Source organism: Benincasa hispida, chromosome 9, assembly GCF_027475165.1.
Source record: "Benincasa hispida cultivar pf3 chromosome 9, pf3_genome.v1.1, whole genome shotgun sequence".
Lineage (NCBI taxonomy): Eukaryota > Viridiplantae > Streptophyta > Magnoliopsida > Cucurbitales > Cucurbitaceae > Benincasa > Benincasa hispida.
The window spans coordinates 45,267,840-45,284,561 of record NC_143486.1 but is presented as its reverse complement, the minus strand read 5'-3'; the positions used below and the strand labels follow the sequence as shown (position 1 = coordinate 45,284,561).

The 16,722-nt window shown below is 34.6% G+C and overlaps 1 protein-coding gene across 2 annotated transcripts; it reads left to right on the top strand.

Moving 5' to 3' along the window:
• The first annotated feature begins 10,399 nt into the window (after positions 1 to 10,399).
• STOP1 (C2H2 and C2HC zinc fingers superfamily protein) lies at positions 10,400 to 13,272 on the top strand. 2 transcript variants are annotated; one of them, XM_039043361.2, is made up of 2 exons: positions 10,400 to 10,810; positions 11,562 to 13,272. In XM_039043361.2, exon 2 carries the CDS (start codon positions 11,638 to 11,640, stop codon positions 13,171 to 13,173), a length of 1,536 nt encoding a protein of 511 aa, XP_038899289.1. In that variant the 5' UTR covers positions 10,400 to 10,810; positions 11,562 to 11,637; the 3' UTR covers positions 13,174 to 13,272. The 2 variants fall into 2 exon arrangements, with proteins under 2 accessions (XP_038899289.1, XP_038899288.1); XM_039043360.2 differs by having other exon boundaries at positions 10,523 to 10,810; positions 11,589 to 13,272.
• Positions 13,273 to 16,722: the final 3,450 nt, after the last annotated feature.

Here is a 16,722-nt window from a genome sequence, read left to right as displayed (position 1 = left end):
ATGCTTGGTTGATTTTCATAATTTTATATAAGTGTTATATTTAATTGGAAATAAATATGCATTGAGCATGACACATCCATAGCTTAATATAATTGTTATATTAAAGTCATGAAATGCATGTAATATGATTTAATTTTTTTTTAATTAGAATATGATTGTTAATTAACTAAAATCACAGTGAGTATATTATAGAGAATATTATAGGACTAATCCTTAAAATTTGTAATAGTTATAAAAATTAATGATTAGTAACCATTAACCTATAACAAAGAGTTGCAAGTAAACATAGGATCTTAGGAAAAATATATATTTTTTTTAATTTTAAATTGTTTAAAATTAATTAGACCTAAGATCTCATTTCTAATTAGAGTAGAATAATTACTTAGTTTCTTTAAAGTTAGTTTTAAAATTGACTAAGTAGGACAAATAGGATTAAGGTTATAAGGGAACTCAACCGATACATTTCTATCTAGACTAGAGGTATTTAAGTTGACGGTTTACGTAGCACCTCCTAACTGGGAACTGGGTCGAAACTTGAGTTGAATTAGCCGAGGTCTTATTAGCATGCAATGTCACTAGGTAAATTAAATGGTTTAATAAACCTAGAACTTTAGTATAAAGACCTTATTATAAGATTTATAATAGGCATAGACTTAGATATATTCATTAGCTAGAATTTATCTAAGTGTAAAAAATCCTAAGATAATTAGAACATTTTAGTAGGAGAAAATTGGTACATATGATATATCATTTTTAAGCTCTCATGTCCCTAAAAGTTCACACCGTGAGATCCATGCTCAGCTTCGTGTTTCCCTGGGTGCAGTCTCCCTTCGAAAAGTGTTTGCATGGGTCAATATCAAGGTGAATAGGGGAAATGTTCATAGTAAGTGGGAGAAGGACACATGTCAGCGTATCCTACGGTGTTCTTCATTAGGTTGCACCGCAAGATTCTTATGATCCGCCTGCGTGTCATCCTAGAGCGACCATCCCTTCGGAGGGCCTGATCATAGGTTTCGGAACAACGTAAACTCCAGAAATGGATAGGATTTCTTAAGTCAATTTTCAACAATTGTCTTTGCTAATGGTAGCCTATTGAAGCATACCTTTGAAATTCGAAAATGAAAGGGTCACACTTATAGGATGAATTAAACGAGTTAATGAATCCTTGACCAAACTAACGGTAGCTAAGAGCTATAGGAATAAGAGTTATTATGGAATTAGTAATTAGCTCAGATAGTCTCAATTCAGGGGAGGGATAGTTGATCACCCTTCGGTGGCTGTTGTTCTAAACTTCTAAAGTATCGTTGCAAAAACCAAATCAATAGTTTATTTAGGGTTCTATGATTGCTTGTTTTTGCTAAACTTATTGGATGTTTTGTGCAATGGGTTAAGGCAAAGATAACTAAAACAGCCATTTGTTTGTTTTTCAGCATGTCTTCCTCGATTATCGTTTTATTTAAAAATGAGAATTAACCGACGAAAATTACGCGACGTGGAAATCAAACTTGAATACAATTTCTTGTTATCGATAATCTGTGGTTTGTCTTAACTAAGGAGTGTCCTCAGGTCCCCACTCGAAATGCATCCCTAAATGTTAGGGATGCATATGACTGTTGGACAAAGGCCAATGAAAAGGCCCAAGTCTATACCTTGGTAAGTCTATCTGATGTACTCAACAAGAAGCATGAGGCAATGCTCATTGCTCATGAAATCATGGAGTCCCTCCAAGGCATGTTTGGACAACCGTCCATTCAAATATGGCACGAGGCCCTCAAATACGTTTATAAAGCATGTATGAAGGAAGGCCAATCAGTTAAAGAACATGTTGTTGACCTTATGGTCTAGTTCTGAAAATTATTTTTCATTTTTGTAAGAGGTTAGAAAATTCACTCACGGTGTGAAAACTTTACGATCGTTTAGCGTTGAGAGCCTATGCAATAGCGCCCATCGTTCTAGATGATCGCACACTCGTGCACTAAACGATCGCGCGGGATTTCTAAACGATCGCTTACCTTTTCTAAACGATCGCTTAACGCAATGAGCAAACCTAAATGATCACTTACTATTTGCTAGACAATCGCTTAGTAAAACCTACACGATCTTGTACCTTTCTCTAAACAACAAGCACCCGACTATACGATAGTCATCTACTATCTCCCACTTGCTTGTTCGTACTACACGATCGTCTTTTCCTCCTCCCTCTACCAATTCCATCAAAGTCCACCCTTTGGATTCTCACTCCGAGAATACCAAGGGCTTCGAGTGGTGGTGTCGTTCCCGGTTGCTGTTGGTTCATGCGCTGTCGTTCGTGGAGACGATCGTGGTGCTGGTAGGCGACTGTTTGCTGAGCGATAAGAAGCGTAGAGATGTTATCTTCCGCTGGACTAAGTTCGAGTGAAGATTGTCTTCAACTGGTACGTTTACTCAGACTTTTGTATTTTAATTGTTCAAACATGCCTATAATTAGTGTTACAATGCATATTTGTTTGTTAGAATATATGTGTGGTAATTCTGTCACAATGAAATCGAAAAGATCCACATCCGCTCATGGATACTCTTGTTTAAGAGTTCCTTCAAAATTTCCTAGCTCGTTTTGGGGGTATGCAGTAGAGACTGCAGTTCATATCTTGAACAACGTTCCCTCGAAGAGTGTTTTTGAAACACCTTACGAGTTATGGAGGGGGCGTAAACCTAGTTTGCGCTACTTCAGAATATGGGGTTGTCTAGCATATGTGCTAGTGACAAATCCTAAGAAATTGGAACTTCGTTCAAGATTATGCCAATTTGTAGGTTATCCTAAGGAAATGAGAGGTGGTCTATTCTTCGATCCACAAGAAAACAAAGTATTTGTATCGACAAACGCAACATTCTTGGAAGAAGATCACATGAGAGATCATACACCATGAAGCAAATTAGTATTAATTGAAGCTGCTGAAGAATCAACAAGAGTTGTTGATGATGATGTTGGTCCTTTATCAAAAGTTAATGAAGGGACTAGCACTTCAAGTTAGTCTCGTCATTCTTAATCGTTAAGATTGCCTCGATGCAGTAGAAGGGTTGTAGCACAATCTGACTGTTACTTGGGTTTAACTGAAACTCAAGTCGTCATACCAGATGATGGTGTTGAGGATCTATTGTCTTATAGGCAGGCAATGAATGACGTAGATAAGAACCAATGGGTCAAAGCCATGGACGTTGAAATGAAGTCAATGTACTTCAATTCAGTTTGGGATCTTATAGATCCACCTAAAGGGGTTAAACCCATAGGGTGTAAATGGATCTACAAGTGAAAGAGAGATGTAGCTGGGAAGGTACAGACCTTCAAAGCTAGACTCATAGCAAAGAGTTATAGCCAAAAAGGGAAGGGTTGACTATGAGGAAACTTTTTCTCCTGTTGCTATGCTTAAATCTATTATGACATGAAATATGGCAAATGGATGTTAAGAAAACCTTTCTGAATGGCAATCTTGAAGAGAATATCTTTATGTCTCAGCCCGAGGGGTTCATAGCCCAAGGTCGGGAGCAAAAAGTTTGCAGATTGAATCGATCTATTTATAGGTTGAAATAGGCATCAAGATCTTGGAATATTAGGTTTGATACTACGATTAAATATTTTGGCTTTGACCAAAATGTTGATGAGTCTTGTGTTTACAAGAAGATGATCAAGATAAAGTAGTTTTCTTAGTACTTTATGTGGACGATATCCTACTCATTGAGAATGATATAGGATACCTTACTGATGTTAAAAAGTGGCTAGCAACCCACTTTCAAATGAAAGATTTGGCAGAGACACAATATATTCTTAGGATCTAAAGAATTAGAGATCGTAAGAATAGAACGCTAGCAATGTCTCAAGCAACTTATATTGACAAGATGTTGATTCGATATTCGATGCAAAACTCTAAGAAGTGTTTATTGCCTTTCAAGCATGGAGTTCATTTGTCAAAGGAACAGTATCCTAAGACCTCTCAAGAAGTTGAGGACATGAGACATATTCTCTATGCCTCAGCTGTGGGTAGCTTAATGTATGCTATACTCTACACTAGGCTTGACATTTGTTATGTAGTAGGAATAGTCAGTAGGTACCAGTCCATTCCAAGGTTAGACCACTAGACTGCGGTTAAGAATATCCTCAAGTATCTTAGGAGAACGAGGGACTATATGAAACTGTATGGAGCTAAAGATTTGATCCTTACCAGATACACAGACTCTGATTTCCAAGCTGACAAGGATTCTAGAAAGTCCACGTCATAAGTATGGAGATAAGGATCTGATTCTTAAAGAATACACGGACTTTGACTTTCAGACCGATAGAGATTCTTGCAAATCGACATCAAGGTCATTTTTTACTCTGAATGGAGGGGTTGTAGTGTGGCGAAGCATCAAGCAAGAATGTATCACGGACTCCACTATGGAAGCAGAATACGTAGCGACTTGTGAAGCAGCTAAGGAAGCTGTTTGGCCGAGGAAATTCCTTTCAGATTTAGAAGTTGTTCCAAAATGGATTTTTCTATCACTCTTTATTGTAATAACAATGGGGATGTGGAAAATTCAAAGGAGCCTCGGAGTCATCGTCGGGGTAAGCACATAGAACGAAAATACCACTTGATTAGGGAGTTTGTGCATCGCGGTGATGTGATAGTCACGAAGATCGCATCGGAGCACAACGTTGCTGATCCCTTTACAAAGGCCCTTACGGCTAAAGTGTTCGAGGGTCACCTGGAGAATCTGGGTCTGCGGTACATGCGGCATCTTGTCTAGGGCAAGTGAGACATGATACTGAGGTATGCCCTAGTTTATTGTCTATTGTACATTTTTATATTGTATTGTACATTAGTCTCCCGAGTCATTAGGACAAGTGGGAGATTGTTGGGATTGGTGTCCTAATTCTCCCAGAGTCTCATTGTTTGTAATGATACACATTGTGTGATGAATAAAATAATTGTTATTTCATTCTAGCATTTACTCATATCCAATAAACAAATCTCCATGGTTATTTTATGTGAACTTAAGCATGTATATGTGATATACAAGTAGATCATGCCTTAAGTGATAACTTAAATAGGTCTATAGTATCAGGATTAAGGTGGGATACCTAATCCTGGTGACACTATAGATACGGCCCGCTTTGTAGAGGTTTGCAAGTGTTGTAAACTACTACATATTGTAGATTCTGACCATTTATGTGGAGACGTGCGAGCGGCGGTGTCCTATACAAAGAATTTGTATAAGATCAGACCACGAGATGACTAGACTCTGTATATAACGTCGTTGATACTAGAGACTTACATCTCACCTAAACGACCATAGGTGACACGACCTCAATCTTGAGTGTTTTGGGAACTCCTGCCTTTGAAAGCAGTCCTTTAATTAGTATGGGTGAAAGTGGCCAGATTGCCAACTCAACATGCCTATCTTTTTAGGGACTTGTCTAATCTGGGAGCTGGGAACTCAATCCATAAGATGAAATTCACTTCTTTCCCGAAGTAGGGATAAGTAGAGAGATTACTCCCTTAAGGACTAATTTCAGGGCTTGAACATAGTGGCCATAACTTCTCTTTGGAAGAGAGGACTCAGTCATAGTAGGACTATGACTTATGTTCATTAGAGGTATCAGTGGTACTTAAGGAGTTAGATGTAACTACAGGGGCATAACGGTTATTGGCCGAGCTGTACTTACGAGCGATCTGTGAAGGGTTGTCGTACTTCTGATTGGTTAAGATAGACCCATAATATATCTACAGTAAGGAGAGTTCAGCTATCAGTCTTTAGTGGAGTGCCTGGCAATTTATGGATGGTGGATCCCCTGACTAAAGAGTTTAGTCAGTTATTCATGTACCGTTGGAGCTTCGAGCTACAGGTCTATAAGGTCCCCTTGGTAGCTCAATAGATTCAGTTGAGGATCAGTTCTTGGTGTTAATTTGAAATGTTCAAATTAACAAGAGGTAATTTGATTATATATGATATGATCGGTATGATGTATGAGATACATCTAGTGGAGGATTAATGTAAATGAGACTTACATTAAGTGCCACGGAATAGAAAAAGAGCTATGGTTTATATGTTTCATGAGATGAAATATTAAAACTATAGGTTATAAATATAGTATGATAAGTTGGTTATCATTTATATTTATAATAATATTAATTATTGGATAATTAAATCTTTTTCTCTAATAACCAATTGATTGGGAGGTTATTGGTGGTTTCATGGTAACTGTGAGATAAAAGGAAAAAATTTTCCTAATTTTAGTAAGGTTAATTTTGAAAATTGTTGAAGTTTGAGATTTTCTCTCTCGAAAAATAATCTCATGGAAGTTGTCAAGTAAATATGATTTACTAAGCGACAACTTGGAGCAAGCTAAACGATCGTGTTGTGTTTGTAGGAGACAGATATGCAGCTAAGCGATGAGCTAAACGATCACTTAGCTTTTGTTAGACGATCTCTTAGCTTTTGCTAAACAATTGGGCATCGACCTATACGATGGATTATGCCTTCTCCCACTTCCTCAATCGTTTACACCATTGTTGTTTCCTCCATCTTCTGCCTCAAACCAAGTTCACACAGAGCCTACCCTGTAGATTCTCACACCAAGAATAACAAGGTAGCCTGCTTGGTGGTGTCATACTCGACTCGACACTGTCGAGGTTCTATAGAGGTTATTCGTGCTGTTGAGGTGTTCGTGACCGAGGTGATCGCTAAGTTCGAGTGTGCGGTGTTCGTGCTGTGTAGCGGTCGTGTTGGATGAGTGTTCGAGGTTGCTATGTTCAAGCGTTCGTAATCAAGGAGCTTGGCGATGAGTCTACAAATGTGTGTAGCATTTCTCCTTGATTATTTGTAGTATCATGTTGTAATTTCTGTAATGATTACATAACTATATGTTCCTGTTTATAACTGTAATTGTAAAGTTCATATATGATTGTAATTTGGAATGATCTTTCCGCTGCTCATGGAAATTCTCGGTCATGATTTCCTTCATAAGTTTCATCAGATAACCTTGGGTCTTAGCTATTGGATTGAATTAATGCAATCTAAACGTCAAGAAAATATCTCTTATTTTATTAGATATGTAATTTGTCTTTATAAACTCCAACAATATGAAGTAACTTAAGTCTTACACTCAAAATCTCTAACTTCCAGACTCTTTCACTTTTATTTAAGTATCGAAGTGTGTGTGGCAAGCACCATACCGGTGTATAAGTTTTCTCTTTTGCAGGCCACGTTTTTCACCTCTTCAAACAAGTTCATACTATTGTCACGTGAAGGTCAGGTGTGTTTCCTTTGTCAAAAGTTTGGCATCAATAATAATATTTTACATATTCATGAAAGATTGAAGAAAAACATGAAGGAGTACCAAAAAGAAAAAAAGAAGAAGAAAAGAAAAGGAGGATCAACCCACACAGTAAAAAAATATTGATATATCAATGTTATATTGAAATGACATTTTCAACGAGTGTGAATATCTTTAGTGATACACTTCAACTATTATATATACATGAAATGCATATAATTATTGATATACAACTATCATTGATATTTTTTGCATTGAGTATAACAATGACACATAATCATTATTAATATACTGTAATGTTGGGATTTATGTCATCAATCTTGTATTATATGTAAATTTGTAATCAAATTATTAAATAAATAAAATATTATCTATTTGAAATAAATACAGTTTATTTATTATTTTCATAACTAAAATCCGAGGTTATTTAATGTAACTTGAAATGTACGTGGTTGACATACAAGTCGATCGTGTTCAAGAAAAAAACCTAAAAGGTCCATAGTATATGGATAAGATTAGGTACCTTATCCTGATAATACTATAGATATGACCCACTTTGTAAATATTACAAATGTTGTAAGTTTCACAAATGATTTGATCCAAATCGTTCATGTAATGACATGTAAGTAGGGATATCCTATACAGTGAGTTTATATAAGACCAGACCTGGATATAATCTCTTTTTGTAACACCATTAACTGAAGAGATTAATTTTTAAATTGATAATCATGTGACTCAATCTCAATCCCGAGTGATTTATGAACTCATACTCATGAGGGTCGTTCTTTGATTTCTATGGGTGAGAGTGGCCTTAGTTACCGACTCAATATGCCAACTATTTTGGGGAGATACCGAGTGAGGAGCTGGGAACATAGCTTCACAAGATGGAGTTCACTCCTTCCCGAATTTAGGGAAAGTAGGTTGTTCCTTTAAGTGCCGACTCTAGAACTTGAACAATGAGGTCTCACCATCTCACTGGCTTAAGATGGACTTTTTTTATGGTCGGACCATAAACAGAATTGTTCATTAGAGGATCAGTGATACTTAAGGTATAAGAGATAATTATAGGAGTAAAACGATAATTTGATCTAGTTGTAATTACGAACAATCTGTGAAGGATTGACTTACATAAAATAGTTAAATTAATGGGCACATAAATGTACTATTTATAAGAGTGCAACTATAGGTCTTTAGTGGAGTATCCCAAGTTAATGAATGATGATTAATTTATTAAAAAGTTTAATTAATTAATCATATATTATTGGAGCTTATAACTGTAGGTCCATTAGGTCCTTCTACTAGCTCACAAACGGGTTTAAACAAGGATTTAAGTGTTGAAAATTTGAAATATTCAAATTATGGTTTAAGAAAATTTATTGCATATGATACAACTAATTTAATGTATATAGATACATTATAATATAAAGTTAATTTGAATTAAATTCAAATATTAATTAATATGAATTAGATTTATATTGAAACTATGGGTTAAAATTAATATAAATGATATTTATATTAATAGTATAGGTTATGAGAGATATGTATATTAGATTATGATTCAAATATACATTAAATTAAATATAAGATATTAAAATATATTAATTAAATCTAATTAATAATTAATTTAATTATTTTTTATTAATTTAGTTAATTTAATTTAATTAATTAATTAACTCCCTTGTAGTTACAAGGGAGTGGAGTAGTGGGAGTGAAGAGGGAGTTTTCTCCTCTCACGTAATTCTCATCTGTGACCGTCTCCCATAGATATAAAAAGGGGATCACAGGAGGAAAGACTAGATCATTTATCTGATTAATGAGATTCTCTTAAAATATATATATAATAGATAAAAGTTTCTCGTGATTTATCTCCTTCCCTTAAAAACACAGAAAACTCCCACAAGCTTCCTTGTTCAAAAGAGTGCAAGGTGACACCTACTAGTAAGAAAAGAGTGCAAGGTGACACCTAGTAAAAATACATCTCCTAATAGTTTGTTATTTCTTTGAACCTTGTCATTACGCACATGATTTTCATCATCAACTAATCTTATTTTAACACAAAATTGGTATCAACATAAATAGGAAGTTCCATATATAAGAATAAAGTTGATAATGTTTTTACAAAGATACTAAATACAAGGAAACTATCGAATTTCCCCAAAGAGACAAATACAAGCAAACTAATAACCAACCTTCATAAATTTTTTACAAAGAAACTAAATACATCAAGGTATTGCTACGAGTAACTATATTACAACAAGTTTTTTCACTAATCAAACGTCAATCACTTGCTTGGTAGCTTTACCACTTCAGAGGATTCGTGCAAGACCTAGTAAAAACACAAGATTAAACCTTAATTCAACATTGTGAATCAGTCTCAAACTACAACAGAGAGTTCCCAAGTGTTGTAGTACAGTTCCCAAGAGTTATAAAGTAAGTTCACCATTTAGAAAGAGTTTGAATTGATCTAAAGTGAAACTTCAGCATAAAAAACTAACGAAGTAGTTTAAAACCTTAATTCAAGCCCTCTAAATCAATCCCAAAGTAGCACCGAAAACACGATTCAACTGCCAACAAAAATACTAATAGCAACATATGTAAATAACTCTTAAAGCAAGTATACAATTTCACATATTGGAAAAATTCAAAGCCATATATATGGGCGCACACACACGTCCCCTAAAGTTTAAATATTGTATTTTAATCACTCAGCTTCCAAATATTTTGTTTCAGTTTAAAAATTCTGCATATAAAATTATTTTAATCCCTACTATGATAATACTCTAATTATTTAACATAAATCCGAACATGTTTTGCAACATTAACCTTAACTTAAACTACTTTTTGTTAACCCATCAGACATTTATATGGATGAATCGAGAAAAACAAACCACATCAACATAAAAGCATACCTAATCCTTATTGTTATTATTATTTAGAAAACTTAGCATATTATAATTATTAAGTTCCTGGAAGGCCCTATGCAAGAATGCAGTTCATGGCTAGTACTCAAGAGTGAACCTTCCCCAGTCCAAATTCCCTTTCCATTATTTTAATACTCCTTCACTTTCTGTTTGTCTTGAAAACAATCCCTCCATTTGATTAATCCTCAAGGTCAAAAGGTATACACATTCATCCACTCCAATGAAGAAGAAGAATCATCCAACTTTGATGGGTCCCATTCCCCCCTCCCCCTCTTTCTTGTCTTCTTCCTCCTTCTTCCTCTAATCCCCTGTTTCCACTTTCATCAAACCCCCCATCAATCCACGGCTCTCATTTCTCCAACCCCATTTGACGGCTCTGATTCATGGGGTTGACCGATCTCCCAAGCCCCACCTCAGCCATTCCCTTTTGGAAGCTGAGACTCGAGAAAGTCTTCACAGGCTGCTCCTCTTCTTCCTCTTAAATTACAGACCCACTTCACTTTCTCTCTCTCTCTCTCTCTCTCTCTCTCTCTCTCTCTAGGATTTGGAGCAGCCATCGATGAGGTGATTGATTGAATTTGAATCGTGAATCGAATCGGTAAATTTCTTTTCGAATTAGCCCTGTTTGGATTCGGTTTTCTTGATTTTGTTTATGTGTGTTCTTTGTTTTTTTTTCCTGTTCATTGAGTTGGATTCTGTTTGCTGCAATTTTGGGATTTATGGTTATTATTGGAACAAGGGTTTGATTCTTTTTTCACATTAATCTGGAATTTAGGATTTGTGTTGTGGATTTAGATTTGTAAGTGGAGTATGTAAAAATCAATAGAATGAAATGGATTATTGGAGGACTCTGTAAGGATGATGACTCAACTTAGGGATTTTACTTTCAGAACTTGACTTTCCTTCTGAATACTTCATTCTTTTTCTGTTTGATCAATGAGCATGAACTCTTATGTGATCTAAATACTCTTTTGTGGTTGGGAAATTGGATCTTAAGGGAATTAATTTTGGCAAATCTAATAGATTTGGCCTTGTTTCTTTGGTTTCTTGAGTTGATCATGATTTTGTTTTTGGTTTTCTGCCCTTAAAAATTAAGTTATCATAACTATTTGTTGCTTAGATTTCAGCTTTTTAAATACCCTTTTGAAATATTAATGATATGTTAATTTTTTTTCTAAAGCTACTTTTCACATTTCAATATTTGGTTAACATTTTAGAAGCTGTACTCAATTAGATTAGAAAACAAAGAATTTTTATTTTTGTAAATAAATCATCAGTTTTAGAAACTGAAAACTGTAAATGAAAAACTTTATCAACTGGAATGAACTAAAATTTTCTTCATTTTACAGAGTTTGAGAGTTTGTAACTTGTTGCAGATCCAAATCAAACAGTACTGAATCTTTGTAGTAGAGAAAAGTCTTAAAGATGGAACCTGAAGATAGTTTGTGTAGCTCTGAAGTTTGGACAAAATCTTCTTTTCCTAATAATAATGTTCAGCAACCAGCACAAAAATGGGCAGATGCGTCCATTTTAGACTATGCTATGGAACAACCTTTCCAAAAATTTGAAGAACGGACCGAATCGAAGGCCTCACAAAGCTGTAACCCGAATCAACAAATTGAAATCCTAGATAAAGATAGTAATCAGATAAATGCAGCACTTCTAGCCAGTAAAATTCAAGATTGGGACCCGAGAGCCATGCTAAATAATCTTTCTTTCCTTGAGCAGAAGATTCATCAGCTTCAGGAACTCGTGCATTTGATCGTTGGTCGGAGGAGCCAAGTCTTCGGGAGGCCAGATGAACTCATAGTTCAGCAACAGCAGCTGATAACTGCAGATCTAACTTCAATTATTGTTCAGTTAATCTCAACGGCAGGTAGTCTGCTTCCATCTGTAAAGCATAACTTGTCTGCTGCTGTTCCTCCAGTCGGGCAGCTGGAGCAGCTCGACAGGGTTCTTTTCGCGTCTGGACCCGGGATTAATAATGGTGTTCAGTCACAGCATGGTGATGGAACCAAACTCCCCGAACTTCCAACACAAGTGGACGGAATTAGCAAGTGTGGGAAGGAACAGAACATGACCATTGAAGAACAGGAATCAAAGGATGAAGAAGATGCAGATGAAAACGAGAACCTACCACCCGGTTCATATGAAATATTGCAGCTGGAAAAAGAAGAGATCCTAGCACCTCACACCCACTTCTGTGCAATATGTGGAAAAGGGTTCAAGAGAGATGCAAATTTACGAATGCACATGAGGGGTCATGGTGATGAGTATAAAACCGCAGCTGCCCTTGCTAAGCCACACAAAGAACTGGGTTCCGAGAGCATGCTAATTAAGAGATATTCCTGCCCCTTCACTGGCTGCAAGCGGAACAAGGATCATAAGAAGTTTCAGCCTTTAAAAACTATTCTGTGTGTTAAAAACCATTACAAGAGAACTCACTGTGACAAAAGCTTCACTTGCAGCAAATGCAACTCTAAGAAATTCTCAGTAATTGCTGATCTCAAAACTCATGAGAAGCATTGTGGGAAAGATAAGTGGCTTTGTTCTTGTGGGACTACTTTCTCTAGGAAAGACAAGCTCTTTGGACACATTGCTCTCTTCCAAGGCCACACTCCTGCAATTCCTCTCGACGAGTCGAAGGGAGCAGGCATGTCCTGTGATCGAGGAGAACACTATGAAACAATGAACAAGCTTGGGAGCATAAATTTCAGTTTTGGGTCGGTTGCTTCGGGAGGAAGCTCAGTTGAAACCATGGCAGATGCAAAAGGTGGTGTTGATGATCCTCTTAGTTATTTCTCGCCTCTGAACTTCGATTCGTGTAATTTTGGTGGTTTTCACGAGTTTCCTCGACCGCCATTCGAGAACACAGACAATGCATTTTCGTTCCTTATCCCAGCATCTAGCAATTACACCCAAAAATCTGGTGCAGAATTAAGCTCTAATAACCTTGAATGAATGATGTTTCCTTTCCTTAGTCCTCCTGGTTTTCTGTAAAATTGCAATATGATGTACTTTTGTAAGTTCAGTTCCTATATGAATTGTTTTTACTAACTACTTGTGGCTCCATTATTTTCAACCTGCCATAATAGGAAATACTTGTCAAAAATGTTCATTCTAATTGTTATTGTTATTATTATTATTATTATTTACCTTTTTTTCAATCTTTAAATTCCATTTGAATTACTATTGATGATGATGATATATTTTTGAAAAAATTACACTTTTGATTTCTAAGTTTGAAGTTTGTTCTAAATTCCCTTGATTTCAAAATTGAATCAAGTCTCACATTTCCTAAATGGTCCATTTTGGACCCTCAATTAATAGAGACCATGTATTTGAAAAAACAAAATTTTAAATTTTAAATTAAAACAATAATTTTTAAATTTTTTTAAAAAGAAATATAATAAATGACCCTTCAGGCCATTTATTTGACCTTTTGAAGATGTGGAATACCCACTTTGTCCTTAGTTTTAAATAAAATACTTCTCACTTCTGTTTTAGGGATATTTATCTGGAGAGTTAAATTGTTTGTATTTGAGATGCTGAGTTTAGTTGGTAATGACTGTTTATGTTTGGGGTGCTGAGTTGAATTGAGTAGAAAGTCTATGTTTCATATGCAGTTAAGTTGAATTGCATTGAGATATCGTAGATTTTCTAAATGAGATTGATTTTGTCTTGGATTTTTTTTTTTTTTTTTTTTTTTTTTTGCGCTATTGTTGATTTTAATTTTCAACTATACACATTTTCCTAACTTTTTTAAGACAAACAAAAAACTTCCATTTTTTTTCATTCTTAAAACATAATAAATTCTCTATTAAATATTCATGTACTAAACCCAAAATTTTGAATTCAATTTTTGAACACTCAATTACACAACATAATTTTTCTCCATTTCTTAACACAAAATTTTGAGTTTCTTAGAGCATGTTTAGTAGAGAATCCAGATTTTGTTTATGTTTTCAGATTCACTGAGTTCAGAAAAAATGTGTTTGGCATACAACCTGAATTCTGTTTTTGAATTCCATGATCCAAATAATATAAATTCTGAAAACAATATTTTTATATTTTCTTTGTATTTAGATTTTGAATTTCGATTTTAAAATACAGAATTATATTAAATAAAGATATAAAATATTTAGAAATATAATATATCATGTTATAAACTCAATTCATTTTCTAAAAAATATAATATGCATTATGTAATGTATTATAAATTATATATTATTACAAAATAATAGTTATATAATGTTTTTAACATAAATCATATTCATAAATAAATTAATATCAATGTATTGTCAGATAAATATTAGTAGGTAACTACAACTAGTTTTATGATTTATAAATATACAATATCAAACACATTTTAAACAATTGTTTAAATAAGAATCTAATTTCTAAATTTGCTACCAAACACATATCTGAAAACATGAAATACAACTCTGTTTCTATTGAATCCCTTGTTTTCAAATTTCTATTTCCAAATTTTCTAAGAAACTGGCCCTTATATTACCAAAACATCACATACCAAATGTAATCTAAATTTTGAACTATATGAAGCCATTTAAAAGTAAAGTTGCTTTAACATTTGGTTCAATATATAAGCTTGATTGGAAAGAACACGAAAAAGTATAAAAATAAATGATTATTTAACTAAAATAGAGTCATATTGACAAAGATATGACCAATACAAAATTATCATTCATGCAGAAAAATGGTGCGATTACTGACATCGAGCATGCGATCACTGAACTTTCACTTTGCAATTTTGTTTTGCTCATGTACCCGTCGATACAACTTCTTTTAAACTAAATGACTTTGTTTTCATACATTTTTCGTATTTTTTCCAATAATACTTATATATTGAGAAAAAATTGAATGTAACTTTACTTTGAAATGGCTTCACAATGTTTAAACTTAGATCATTTTTGGTATATGATGTTTAGTAATATAAGAAACCCAAAAACTGAGGAAGAAGTGAGAAGAGTTTCATATAAAATTGAGGGCGAAGTGGGTATTTCATGCCTTCAAAAGGTCAAAAAAAATCATGTTTTAGAAAAAGAGGTCAATCACATAGAAGTTTTTGGGTTTTGGGTTAGTTTGGGCAATTCTCCCTTCACCTTGCTTTCTAAAAAATTGAATTTGATATTTCCTTAAGTGTTGGAGTTTCTCGACAAATGAGTTACTTATCGAGTATTTTATACTCATTCTCCCCTCCTCCTCCACCAATCCCCTCTCTTCTCTCATTCCTTGCAATACTCTCCCCAATTAATATAGTTTTGTAAAATTCCTTTTTTTTTTTGTCAAAGGTGTAAAGATTTATGATTGACTTGGTTTCGTATTTGGCCAATTTTAGTAAACTTCCTTGATTTTCAATTTTTATTACTTTGTATTTATAGCTCCATAAAATCCATTTCTTAAACCCAATAAATTGTACTAGTTGAATATATTTTATGACCTTAAGCGGGTGTTTGGCCCATGAGTTTGGAATTATGGGGGTTTGCCTTTCGAAGCCAAGCCTATGTTTGGGCCATTAGAATAAAATTTTCAGGGTTAAGAAATCAAGCCCGTGATTTTGGAATATATTTTTTAATAATGTCATGGGTTTAAGAAAATTTTCCCTTCATCACATACCTCTTATCAATGATCACCCATGACTATCGACAACAACAATCAACTAATTTTCATGATCAATCGTTGGCGATCAACCGTCACGATCGAATGCCTTAACCATCGTGACCGACTGTCATGACCGTCAATGACCAACCTTTTTGACAATCGGCAACCAACTGTTGTGACCAACCATTGTGATCGTTGGCAACTGATCGTCATGACTATAGCGATTCACCTTTGTGACTGTCGACGATCGACTGACCATCGCAACCATTGTGATCATCACGACTCTTGTCAATCGACTGACATGACCGTCATCAATCAACCATTGTGATCGTCTTTATGTTGAGTTGTATGTCTTAAAACTCGAAGTTTGTAAAGTTAGACATTTTCTATTATCAATAAAGATGTTATTGACATTTATTCGATAAAGTTGTTATTGAATATGTAAATTGCACTTACAAAAACTAAATTCAATAAACTAAAATCCATGGTTAATACATGAATATTTGAACTTTATGTGGCGATATAAAGATGGATCAAGTTCGAATAAATAGCCAAAGCAATCTATAGTATATGAATAAGGTTGGGTGCATAACACTATCAGATGCGACCCACTCTGTAGTTGTTACAATTTATTATAAAGTGCTACAAACGAAATGATCTTGATTCGTTCATGTAGTGACATGAGAAGCAAGGGCATCCTATACAATGAGTTTGCATAAGATCAAACCTAGAAAAAAGTCACTCTTACTTTATAACGTTGATTAGTGTTTAACACTGACTGTTTCAAATCGATGACCTAAGTAACTTGACCTTAATCTTGAGCTAACTATGAACTTCTGTTTATTTGAGATTATCTTTTGATTTGTATAGGTGAAGGTTGGATCAATA

What these genes read in the sequence shown, in the direction of transcription:
- STOP1 (XM_039043361.2), top strand. Translation starts at nt 11,638, where the DNA reads ATGGAACCTGAAGATAGTTTGTGTAGCTCTGAAGTTTGGACAAAATCT.